The sequence below is a fragment of the Mercenaria mercenaria genome, chromosome 10 (assembly GCF_021730395.1).
Source record: "Mercenaria mercenaria strain notata chromosome 10, MADL_Memer_1, whole genome shotgun sequence".
In the NCBI taxonomy this organism is placed as follows: Eukaryota; Metazoa; Mollusca; class Bivalvia; order Venerida; family Veneridae; genus Mercenaria; species Mercenaria mercenaria.
In genome coordinates, this window is record NC_069370.1 from 829,673 (window position 1) to 843,138 (window position 13,466).

Genomic DNA, 13,466 nt, shown 5'->3' on the forward strand with positions numbered 1-13,466 from the left:
TTTGATTTAAATCTATTTTTGATCAAAGATTTGGCTATACATTATCCGAACCTGCTAATGTACAATACTATAATACGATTACATTTTATTGTTAAAACCATATACCGCGTGAAACACTGCTTTGAATATTAACCGTGCCTGCGTTATTAAAGAGGATATATGATCGGTCGAGGTAAGTTTTTAAACATTATAAATCCACGACTTTATTCTCATTTCTTATTGTACTTTACTCTTGATAAATAATGTATTAAACAGTATTTTAACAGTTGATGTTGCAGAGCCGACAACAATAACAATCACGTGATTAATTTAGGTATTTTAACAGTTGATGTTGCAGAGCCGACAACAATAACAATCACGTGATTAATTTAGGTAATCTAGCTAAAAAGTCTTCTACATGTGTGTCAGAAGCAGACGACATTTTATGAAATATGTAGAATAAATATTGAACTTCACAGTTTTGAGAATTAAAACGAGAAAGTAAATATTGATGGCTTCTGGCGATAGGTCATTGTATAAACAGAAAAATCTCTGTCAATATTTGGTCAGTCTTCACTTGTTTTTCGTCCATACAGTGATAGTATTGTGCCAATCTAGTATACTCTCATTGATTTTCCTTCCTGAAGCTCTACATTATACAAACAGTTCTACTCTGAAGGCACACGCACGCTAAAGTGTCATTTTGTTTCTTGGCTTAATTCCACTGTCGAAATCAAATCGATGAGAGAAACAAACAAAAAGATGGCTAGGTTTTGAGCAATAATATTATATTCTCTAACAAAGTGACTTTCATTCTGCAGTCTTGTGAGACATTTCTGTAACTCACAGTTTCTGCGTATCTGGAATCGACGCGAAATCCATGCAGTTTGTTCGATAAACTCGCAAGTATTGCGGAAATACATGTTTGCTGATGTCGCATTTTTCTATAGTATTTTTTTTCTGTTTGTAATTGATATCATTCATATTGATCAACAAATAAATCAAGATCAATATTAATTGATATATTTAGGTATTTCCTTTTTATATTCATATGAATCGTTTTGCATTCATATCATACATGTATGATTTAAGTTCCTTTTTTATTGTAAACTAAATACCGTAAAGTATCAGTTTACCGTCATTATTTTTAACTTAAACATTTAAAAATCATGTTATGTTCTGGTATCATGAATTATTTTAAAATATGGTGACATACGAGGTATTAAAAAATGAAAAATATATTCTATCAGAATAGAAACAAAATTGTGAAAATCTTATGGTTTTTAACTTTGCCATCAACATGCGCAGTTTAGTCGCCATATATACTGCTGTTGCCGTTACCCCAAAGAAAAACAGACAATAGATTATTTTTGAATATACAGACAACATCTGTTAGATGAGAGTTGTTTATACATATTCGCTGAGTAGCAATAATTAGTGACATGGTGTTTATCTTACAGGATCTGCACCTTTATCATAGAATAGTATTCTATCGTGCTAAGATCAAATACAATGATAGAAATATGCCAATTGATCAGCTACTTTACCAGCCACAATTAAGCATAAATACGCCAGAATATGGACCAATTTCCTACAGAGCATAGAATCTTGCATTGACATAAGAATTTTCTATTTTGGTAGCGTGACATTGAATAGAGAGATTCCGTATTTGGGAAGGCTCAAAATCGGCTTCCTGAGAAACATTCATGCAAGCTTGGCTTTTCTCAAAGTTTCAGAATCGATACGACAATGCTGTGCAATGATATGTGGATTTGCAGATAGGGGAATAAACCGCCTTACATAATATTCAGACATAGCTAGATCAATCAGTGACTAGATCATTAAATGTTGGCACTGTTCTAATGGAAGCTATCTCAGGTTATTTTTGTAGCATTATAAGCGTGTATCAACCGCAAATTGGTTTTATTTCATGATGAGAACGCTACAGTATATAGACACACAGTAATGGATAATTTCTATATATATTAGCGATACATTTAATGATCTATAGATTTTGACATGTATGTATACTTTGTAAGAGTGTTGTTCTATCTAACCTTTTAAAAAGTTACAGAAAAAAACGGTATTATTTTTTCCGACGCGCATAACATGGAATGTGCGCGTATTCATAGGCAATTTTCACGCGGAGTCTGGATCTGTTTACCTGGAGAGTGATATCGAAAGCATTATAAGAGAAGCTGTTTCGGATAATGATGTTTACATAATTAATGCTGATAAAGAAGAACAATTAACTCTTCTTTGATCTAGACTTCATTGACATGCACGCGCCTTTACCTCGCAGACGAAACAATTACGCTTGACAATCGAGCGTTCATCTTCACGCTACTGTGTCTTTTTTTCAGGATTAAACGAAAACAAATATGAGCAGGAAAAAGTGAGAAATGTGATGTATTTTATTCAAAAGTCATGGAATACAAAGTTGTGACCATAGCAACGGTTACCATGGTGATCTTGGTAACTATGGACTGTGTTAGGGGCCAAGTGGATGATTACTCAGGTTTGTTATCATATTTTAGATATTATTTTGATAGGTTAATTCAGGTTAATCAAACACTGGGGGCGGGTGGAGGAGCTGTCTGTAATCAGCACCCTTATCGTCATATCATTGAGCTTTATTTTTTGTTTAGTGCTTAACTATCACTGACTGCTTGATTTGTTACAAGTTAATCATTTTGCATATTTTCTTTGTTATGCCAAATAAAAACAATGCATTCAAAGTTACCACAAAACAGTTAATGTAAAAAAAACTGTCTACGACCAGATCTTACTAGATTCAGATCTTTTTATCTTACTCAAACGATTGATAATGTAGCATTAAATGTTGAGAAAAAATAACGTCCCGTATATACCAAAACAATAAAACATCTTGAATTTATAATGTTTCTATTACAACGATTACATGGATTTTTTCATACATGCTAAACAATCCAAACGGCTGTCGCCAGAAACAATTAACTGTTATACATCCACCTGTAAAATTATTTTCTTGAAACTGTATGTGTGATCCCAGCAGTTTCATCAAAAATATAAATCTGTGTGACAACAAATTAATAAATGACTTTGGCAGATGGCCAACTGGGTAACTAGGACGCACTTTATATAGACTGTAACTGCGGCATGAGATCAATTGAAATAAGTTATAGTATATTAGATAGAGGATATTTGTTTGGTTCAGTGTAAGATTGAAATATCTTTCACGAGAGAACACCAGATGCAGTATTTTCACGAGTGGCATAGGCACGGCACGAGTGAAAATGTAAGATATGGTGATCACGAGTGATAGAAATTTTGATCTTGCGTTACTGTAAAACAAACAAATTTTCGATTTATTTCACGTGACATCCACTCAATTTATACTTTCTTTTCAGTGAAAATACATTTGATATTTTTCACTTTGAAAATACCACATATATTTTGTTTTTATTATTTCTATGATTCACTAAAATGTGTAATAAATTAGATATATTTTCTTAAATACGGGATAAGTATGGGAAAAGAGAACCCATCTGTTTCTTTTAATTGTTGGAAGTAAGTGTTTTGGTATCATGCCAGTACATGTGTACTTACTATACATATGTCAATAATCTGTTCTCTTAGACCAGAGCTTGTGCTCATATCTCAACATAATTATTTCTACCTCACGTAGTAATTGATGTTCGTTATTCCAGAGAGTTCACAATTGTCTGTATACATGCAACCTTTTCTGAATAATCATGACAGAAAGAAAACACAATAAACTTACAGAATTACAGTGACTTTTCATGGACTTCTGGTAAAGATGAACGACAAAATTTATTTTTAAACTACATGTATACATTTTGAGACTGACAATTTAAAATGACCTTTTGTACAGTGTCATTAGCTTTTGTTTTTATAAATCTATCAAGTCTTTATTTGTCTCACAAAATCCACATACATATATTTGTAATAACACTAATAAAAGTACAGCACCAATCATTATTTTGTTTCTAACAGACAACACTATAGGTTCTTACGGTGCCCCTAAAGTGACATGTTACACACTTTTTTCCAATTAGGTAATGTGAGACTATTTTTTATTTCGTTCGTTTAAACGAAATGATTTCGTTTAAACGAAATAACTTATTTCGTTTAAAAGAAATGATTTCGTTTAAACGAAATAATCATTTCATGCAAACGAAATCATTTCGTGATTATTTCGTTTAAACGAAATAAAAAAAAAGTCTCACATTACCTAATTGGAAGAAATGTGTGTAACATGTCACTTTAGGGGCACCGTAGGTTCTTAAAGTTCCATTCGCTTTTAATTTCACGTTAAAACAGATAAACAAAATATTCTAGGGAATATGCAGCATCAAATGGTTAGAAAAGCAATACTTTCAATAAAAGCAAGTGAACTTGTACAGTCAGGGAAAATCTTACTTACTTATGTGAAGTACTTAGACCTTTGATAAAATTATCAAATTTTGTATTTAACAAGAAATTATTAATGTACTTTATGGACAAAACAAAAGAATGGCAGCCGTATTATAAGTAATGACAATATAATCCTTAAACATAGGAATAAAAATAGAAATATTCTGTAATTATGGTGGCAAATTTGTGCCATTTCGTTCAACAACGACAAACGTTGTTATGGTGTCTCGCCGAACCGTCGCCCCGCCGAACATCATTATTAATAGTACAAATCCCTTGACGTTACGTCAAAAGGTCATGCCCCCCCCCCCCCCCCTACACACACACACACACTCCCCCTTAATGCAAAAAGCACATTTTTAACCATTGCAACGCTTTTCAAACAAAATAAAAAAATTGCGTGTTTTTGTCAACATTTGTTTATATGAGAATGAATTGATAGGTTAAAGGTTTACACTCTGCCAGACTTTCTCTTTTGAGTTTGTAAAAGTATCACAATATACACTTGTTTAATGGTTTGACGGTAAGTAGTTATGACTGTTGACCGACAAACCATTCAATAAAATGTGTTATTACATGTCATAAAATAATTTCGTATATTTCAAGTTTTGAATAACAAAACTTGTTATTGAACAATAGACCGGTCAATATCTGTGGACCGGCAGTTTATATAAGGAGTCATATAGTAACATTATATACAATGTTCAGCGCTTTCTTACCAACATGTATTCAGAAAACAGGAGAATTACAAGGCTAACTCCATTTTACCAACATGTAGGAAGAGGCAAATATTGATGAATTTTATATCAGTCTGCTATGAATTCTCAGGAGCTGGTCGTTTGAATATTTTCAAATGCCAAAGAACAGTGTTATAAAATATTAAGGATAAATGTTTGAGGTATTTCCCTAGGCTGATAAAATGAATGTGCAGAACCACTACTTTTTTAATCGATGTTTTATTCTGAACATGTTATTCTTTTGCTATTGTTACAGTTTAGAAACTAACGCTTTCATGCTTTTTGTACCTGTTGAAATGAATAAACATGTACTTGGATGTTGCAATGCTCCGACATTTAATAGCGCCGAAGAATAATAAACATATACATCGAAAAAATGGTTTTATCAAAGGCTCATAATGTTTTACTTATAATATGGCTGTCACATTTTTATGAATATTATAAAATATGTCTATTTCATCTTAAATCCTATTTTCGATAATTGTTTGCACATATGTTTACCAAATGTCTGAATATTGGTGAACATAGTAGAAAATTGTACTGAGCCTATGGTTTATGATTACCTCCCTTTATAGCTCTAAATGTAACTTCATCTGGAATCATGAAAGTAGTAATTTTCTGACCATAGGAAATATTCATAACGTCTTTATAAATGGAATCTTTTTATTTTTTTACTGTTAATTAAAAACCTTGTGAAAGTTGAAGTATTATTTATCTTACGAGGGATGTTCGAAATGAATTGCTTATTTCTATCTGGAGACTTCAAATTTCAAGTTAGCCCAAAAGGGCTCATTTCATGCCCTCGAAGTACTCCCCGTGGCTAGAAATGCAAAGTTTCAGCCGATGTATCCACTTCTTGAAGGCGTCACGGTACGCTGATTTGGGCACAGTAATAAGGTACTGATGAATGGCAGATCCAAGTGCCTGTCGGGACTGGTATTTCCGCCCAGCAAGGAATGATTTCAATTTCGGAAACAAAAAGAAATCACATGGGGCAAGGTCTGGGGAATACGGGGGGTGAGGCAAAACAGTTACTTTTTCTTTCTTCAAAAACGCCGTAAGTATTGCGGAGGTATGAGCGGGGGCATTGTCATGTAGAAGACGGACATGTTTAAAACCAGTGGCAGGGCGTCGTTTCTGATAATAGTTTTTCAGTTTCTTCAGTACTACGTCTTTGTAGTGCTTTCCGATGATGCTTTTGCCCTTTTTCACCGGCACTTTTATTGCGACTCCTTCACCAGAGAAGAAGATTGCATACAAAACCTTCTTTGCACTCAAAGAACGTTTGGCAATTATTTGGGCGTTTGCTGTGTTTAGTGGCCCAGATCTTATTGCTAACCTTTCTGACGGGCTCAAAATAATGGACCCAGGTTTCATCACCTGTGACGACATTGGCAAACTGCTTTTTGTCATATTTTGGAAACATTTGAAGCAGCTTTTTGGCCACTTTAACCCGTTGCCTCTTTTGCTCATCAGTCAACAGATGTGGCACCTATCTAGCAGAAATCTTTCTGACTTTCAAATGCTTCTTCAAAATAAGGTGAACAATTGATAGTGATATGCCTACCTTTCGTGCAATATAACGAACTGTAAATCTGGCATCTCCTTCAATGATTTCCTTTATTTTGGAAACGATTTCTTTACGAGATGCAGATTTTGGCCTACCTGATTTCGGTGCATTTTTGATGGACTCTACACCAGACTCAAGTTTCTTTTTCCACCGTCGAACTGTGTCATAGGACACACAAGAAGGTTCATAAGCAGTAGAAAGTTCAGTCATCAGCTGCTTCAAAGAACAACCAAGTTTTGAGCGAGCTTTGATGTAAGCCCGTATTTCATCTTTCTTGTCGACGCTTCTACCAACCATTTTTACTACAGTGGTCAATGATTGCGTGTATACAAATGGCAAATTTTATGTCTTACACTTAGTCTAACATGTACATTTATACACCGTTGTGTAGGTATTGAATAACCCTATACAGGTAGGTATTTGTTTTTGTCGTGCCCCACGTGGATATCGAGCTAGAGGACAATAAGCAATTCATATCGAACACTCCTCGTATAACTGGATGTAGCAAGATAGAATTATTTTAATTGCTTAGCTGCATCCAATCCATAATTTTAGTTCTTATAAGTTCAAGGGATTGTGAATTCCGTGGGAGATAAAAATAATGAATTCAAAACATTGAACGAAAATAAATAGGTTTCTCGTCTCCACATCGCGTGTGTTTCTCACAAAGTTATTCTCTTGCTCAAACGATTGCCTAGGGCATCTTCTTTCTTGAAATTTTAGACATTTAATATACTGCTGCAGTAATGTAAGAACTGTTTAAGAGAATGCGTTCAGTAAGTAAGTAAGTATGATTTAGGCGTTTGATCTATATTGATCTCTTCTTTCAACAAAAATGAGAATAAAATGGCGAAACTCTCCTCTTGCAGACAACGCTAGGCTTCTGTCTTGTCAACGGTTTTGTAGGAATCCGGATCAAGTAGCGTGATCGTCCTGGAAATTTGCATATTCCCTTCTGTGTATAGATGCAATATATCGATGAGCCACAATGTACGAGATTTTCAAAGAAGGAATTGTGTGCATACTGTGTACCTTTATAATTTATCAATCCATTTAAAACTACTGCCAATATATGTTAATCCATCTTCTCATTTTTTACTTTAATGGTAAATTTGACGGAAATTTGTTGCAGTCATTAGAACCTGCATCCCACTACGGTGATATAGCACTCCCTTCTGGACATCTTTATTATAAATGAGGTCAGAAGAAATTAACCTTTCTTTATTTCTGCCACTAGACATTCACGCTTGTATGACAATCATAATTATCCCCCTGACAATATGAGGCTGTGACGTCATTTCTGATCATTTCTCGTTGTCCCAGAAGTCTAATGACAAGCGTAACCGGATTTAGCAAGAATGGTATTTTGATTGTTTTTAGACTTTACCACGTTTCATTCATGCAAACCAGTTTGATTATGTCATTAGCGCATACTAGGACAGCAGTTCAGACTCTTTCAGTTGTTTACTGATTTTGCAATTCTTTGGGTGTATTCTGTTTGATTTATATTGTCTGTTGAAAACTTGCATCACTTTAGGACATACGGCAAAACCATGGAGGTGGGGGGCGTGGGGGCGGGTAGAGGCCGGGATCGTTTGAATATAAGACCAACCGAAGCATCTTAATTATTTTATAATGATTTGTTTTAGAATTATTAACCGCTCATAAAGTTATGTGATACGAGCTATCTCCTATTTGTCTCAGGGAAGAATATCAAACTTGTTTTATACATACACTTTTAATTAGCTTGCCGATCAATATTACAGTCTGAACTATAGGCTCAAAGTCCGAAGGAATGATGACTCATAGTTTTAACTATTAGGATGACTCATAGTTTTAACTATAAGCTGGTAGATACATTAAATCATAGGACATCAGACATGAATTCTAAAGTTTCATTCTCGTTAAACCGTTGTTGAACTGTAAACCAGTCAATGGCACAAACTATGGACCGGCGATTTGTATATATCTATTTTATAACAGGACTTCGGTCACTAGTTTGTATCGTTTGACAGGTCTATATTTTGCTGACCAAAGTCGAAACTGAAGCGGATGTCATGTAACATGGCTTGGGACCCGGGCAAAGTTTTGACTAAGCTATTCCATATATGTATAACATCGTACGTTTGTATGAAGGCGTTGTGTATATGGAATAAAATTATTGTAAAGAAACAAAGGTTTTCAATATCAACTGTAAGATAGTTAAAATATCAACTGGAAAATTACGCAGTCCGTCGTTATATTTGTTATAATTCCTCCCCCTCTCTATGATTTTATCACAAGCACCATCCTGATTTCATTATAAACGTTGTGATGTGCAAATGTCAAAATCAATGAAAGAATATGTCAGTTATTGTGTAGACCATTGCTTTGTGATACAAGTGCATGTGATAGACATTCTATACAGACTGAAAAAGTATCTAGAAAAGGCAATACCTTCTTTTTAATAACTATAATTCACATTTTAACAAGAAGTTGGATACGTACATGTATATTGCTTTACTTTGTTCAACCTGTAAACAAGACAAACCATGCAGGAATACAAAATGGTAATAAGTATTACACATACATGTACGAACTATGCGCTAATAAAGTTCCACTTTTGTAAAGCCTTAGCCTTTTATGACAGTGATCCAGTGATTCAGCTCCAAGTTCATCCAAATCCAACTTTTCCAGTTCAATTTCAGTTCTTTAATACTCTCATTTCATGATACACATGTTATATATGAGGCCTGATGAACGCTAGATTTACTTGTCACCGCAATTTTAACCGTGATAACTATAAATGCGCAAGGTAATGGACTGTTTTTTGATTATTAATTAATATCAGACACGTAAGTTTGTCAATAACGATTTTAGTCTTTTAGAGAAGTTGTTAAATTAAAAGTAGGTCAGATTGTCTCAAAAGAATAAGACGTGTTTGTTGTATAACAATATTGTTTTGTTCTAAGACGTCAACAAAGAATTTCATCTAATGGGACAATGACACTGACAACTAATTATTTCAAATGGGAGAAATGTAATGGATACTGGTCCTTGGACATGCCGTATAATAGCTTGCAGTTTATTATCAGCTATCCATTTGAAAGATATTGGGATTAATGTCTACAGTATATTTTGCGGTTTAAGTTTACCTGTCCGCTTTATATATATACCTATATGGATTTGAATCCAGACGGGGACTTTGAGACTAAATTGGCCGTGAAGTTTAATACGTTTATAATGATAGGAAGGGTTTTATATTTCTTTCTATATCTGTGAAATATTTCATTGTCACTTTTGAATTAATTAAAAAAAACTTAAATGAATAAGATAGTGTTGTGAATGTTTAAAAGTTACATTATCATTATGAGTTTTATGAAATGTCTACTTTAGGTAAATTTGAAATCTATTGACATTCGACTAGGTTGATTGTGCCAAATTACTTGAAATCACGTAATGCTCAAACACAATTCAGTTACGATCGATTTCAATGTCATTTACAATTTTATGCAACAATTCCCTAATGTCACCTATAAGACTTTAATTCAGTTTAGAAATGTATTTTATTACGTAAAGTACTTCAGATTACCAGATACATGTATTTGTTTTCTGTCCAACAACAAAGAACAGTTTGCGCTACTTATACTAATATCGTTTCATAAAGTTCACGTAAATTTTGTTAAAAACTTATACTAATATGGCTTCATAAAGTTCACATATCATGCTAAAGTTTGTTTTACTTACACTAATATTACTTCCCAGAGTTCTCGTGTCATACTAAAGTTTTTGTTACTTATACTAATATAGTTTCATAGAGTCCATGTGTCGTGCTTAAGTTTGTGTTATTTATACTAATATGGTTTCAAAATGGTTTCAATCATAATCAGCAAAAGCACGATAAGGAGATATATCAGGAAATCTAAGTTATATTTGTATATTTTATGTGCTTAATTGTCGTCTGTGTGCTCTGTTGCCAAGCTAATTAATGCAGATGATTTGAGGAAAGAAATTGTGCATTATAGCGCATGGCTGTACCTGCAGATATGTTTTATAATCTCTGTTTTCTACACAGTGGATTAATAAAGTGCCGTTCTATATTCTTAATAAAACCTGGCAGCTTCCTTTGTGGTTAATCCCGTATTAGTATGAGAGCTTGAATTTCTATAAAAATGTTGTGAGACTTAATTAAGTTCTCATCAATTCTTTGGGTGGTTTTAATTTTTTTGCTCCAGTAATAAAGCATCTAATGCTGTTACAATGGATACACCTCAGACTGGCTCCCGTCCCTATGTTTGTTCTTATTTACATATATAGGCCTATATAAGTTTATTCAGTAAGAGGTAGTAACTCCAGTAGGTTGTTTCTACATTGACATTTTTATTGCCCCTGGCTCCGAACATGTATGGTTCAGCCATCAGATAAAATGTGCTATTTTAGAGGCTTAAGATTTTCTTGTTTTGCCTGCAGTATTTATATAAAAAATAACCATGCAGCCAGGGAGCCAGGCTAGATACACCTCAGCATGTAGTCTATTTGTCTTTTGGAATGAGTCAAGTGATTGCTTGGGAGACGGCATTGGTATATACTATCAATTTGATTATATGGTATAACTGTGTCTAAGTACTGTCTCGTATGGTGAAAATATTGAAATGCTCTCAAATTAGGAATTACATTCGATAGCGAAATTAAAAGCAATCCAGTTTATGAAATGACGAGTTATTTCTGCGCGCTGTATTAATAAGATATAGAACTATCTTCTTTTACTTGTGCCATCGGTAACGAACATGCTGTAGGTGTAATAAGATCGCTTATGTTGCTGAGGAAGCAAAATCTATGGATGGAAATTCACCAGATGTGCTTCGAATGTTAAGTTTGTGTAAATATTTTTAACCAAAAAAAGAATAGGAATCAGATTTCTTTTTGCCGGAAAGGGCGTTATTTGACTTAATTGACTAAAGAAGAAAAATAATTGAACTTTTGGTAAAAAGAATTCTTTCTTGCCGTTATTTCCAGGCTTGTGATCGATAACCTGTAAACCAGTCTACTTTAAACTTTTGGGCCAAAAAGTGATTGATTTCTTATCAAAGCTGGACCGATTCTTCAAGCACGGTCACAGTAGGGGGACTCGTATCCTCATATTTGTATTACACTCCGATAATCTACAGATATAGCAAAATAAATTCTTCCATGTTATTTTTAGAATCAGTGTATGTCATCATCCTGGACTTTAGTTTGATAATAGATAATTTGATTAAGTTACATTTACTATATCATTGACATAATGATCTATTATTAACTCCAGAATTTCTTTAATAAACAATAGAGCAGACACGTTGGAATAAAGTAAGGCAGAATCTGTAAAAAATGGAACCGGTTACCAAAGCAACTAAACTATGTTTACCTTAGAAAACTTTCTGTTTTCTTTGTTTAAAAGATACTTCTGGTTTGTGGATGTGTTTAGAAATTTCTACTGACGTCAGAAACTGCTATTTCAGGACGTTTGTTATATTCTTTAACCATATGAAAATTAGTACCGGCATACTTTTTATTGTTCTGTAAACATTTGATTCTGTGAAACAGCGAGATAGTATTTCAACTCATAAAACGTTTACAAGAAATTATTTATTTATTCAAGCATTATAGTTTACTCTTGATTTTGTGCACTTAAAATGTTTAGTACAGTTTTCAAGAACGAAGAATTTTTCAAATTTGAAAAAAAAATCATGACAAATTGGCAGAACCTCATTCAAAACTGTCTGGAAATTGGATTAAAAATGCCGTTGAGGATTTGTTATTTTTATATTTTTACAATTTGATCTTGCTTGTATTCCCTGTCATTGGCATTTTAAAAGCATTGTCATTGCAGCATATTCTTTGTCAAACTGCACAATAACGTATTATATTACAATTGGATGAATGGTGCATGGCTTTTGGGATCAAGTACAGGTGCCATTAAAATGAGAATATCAGTTATAATATATCGTAAGGCTGTTTATGATATTAAGTTAATTCAGTTTACGGCTTATTAAAGTTGGTTACTTATAGATAAATCGCGGGTTTTTTGTCCAGTTGAACAAATAAAATGAGCAAAAAACCTCAGATATTAATTCCACACTGTTAGTAAAAGCATTTATTATATACCTATATAAATTCTGTCGAAAATACTGCTTGTATTTCACAAGTAAATATGAACAGGCAGAAAAAATCTCGTATTGTACCTTTTGTATTGTATGTTGCCGGACTATTTTCTTTTAATATTCATGACCTGACACAGTTCTATAAATAGCGCACACAAAACCTTCAAAACTTCACTCATTTCTATTTCAACGTCGACAAACAATAAAAATTTCGTTCGATAACTGAACAACAAACGAAAAGACAGAGGTATATAATAAAAGGGTCATTACAACAGTAGCTCGATATGGGATTTTGTATGAGTCGGCTCTTGTGGATTTTGCAAGGACGGATCACACTCGGCGCTTGCGCGCCTCGTGAGATCCAGTCTTGCAAAATCCACTCGAGCCGAATACAGCATCGAGATCGAGCTGCTATTATAATAACCCTATTATATAAGCTTTAGTGGCAGAGACAGTACTTTTACGTACTTTTTTAGCATTTATATTGAACTGGTTATTTATGATGATTATATAGGTAATGATTTCTCGAATGGGTGTTCTTTCTGTGAGAGTAGAGACACCCGGGGCTAAAATACCTAACTTAGGTACCGAAGGCGATCAAAGCTCAAATTTGCGGAAAAAGTAAACGCTAATGAGACACTTCCC

The 13,466-nt window shown here is 33.7% G+C and overlaps 1 protein-coding gene across 1 annotated transcript in view; it reads left to right on the forward strand.

Annotated features, from left to right (window-relative positions):
- Window positions 1-1,462: 1,462 nt before the first annotated feature.
- Window positions 1,463-13,466, forward strand: part of LOC123559948 (protein quiver-like) — a 33,430-nt gene continuing 21,426 nt past the window's right edge. The window contains exon 1 of the mRNA XM_045352120.2: window positions 1,463-2,497. Within this exon, the coding sequence (XP_045208055.2) occupies window positions 2,407-2,497 (91 nt within the window). The 5' untranslated portion in view covers window positions 1,463-2,406. The remainder of the gene's footprint in view (window positions 2,498-13,466) is intronic.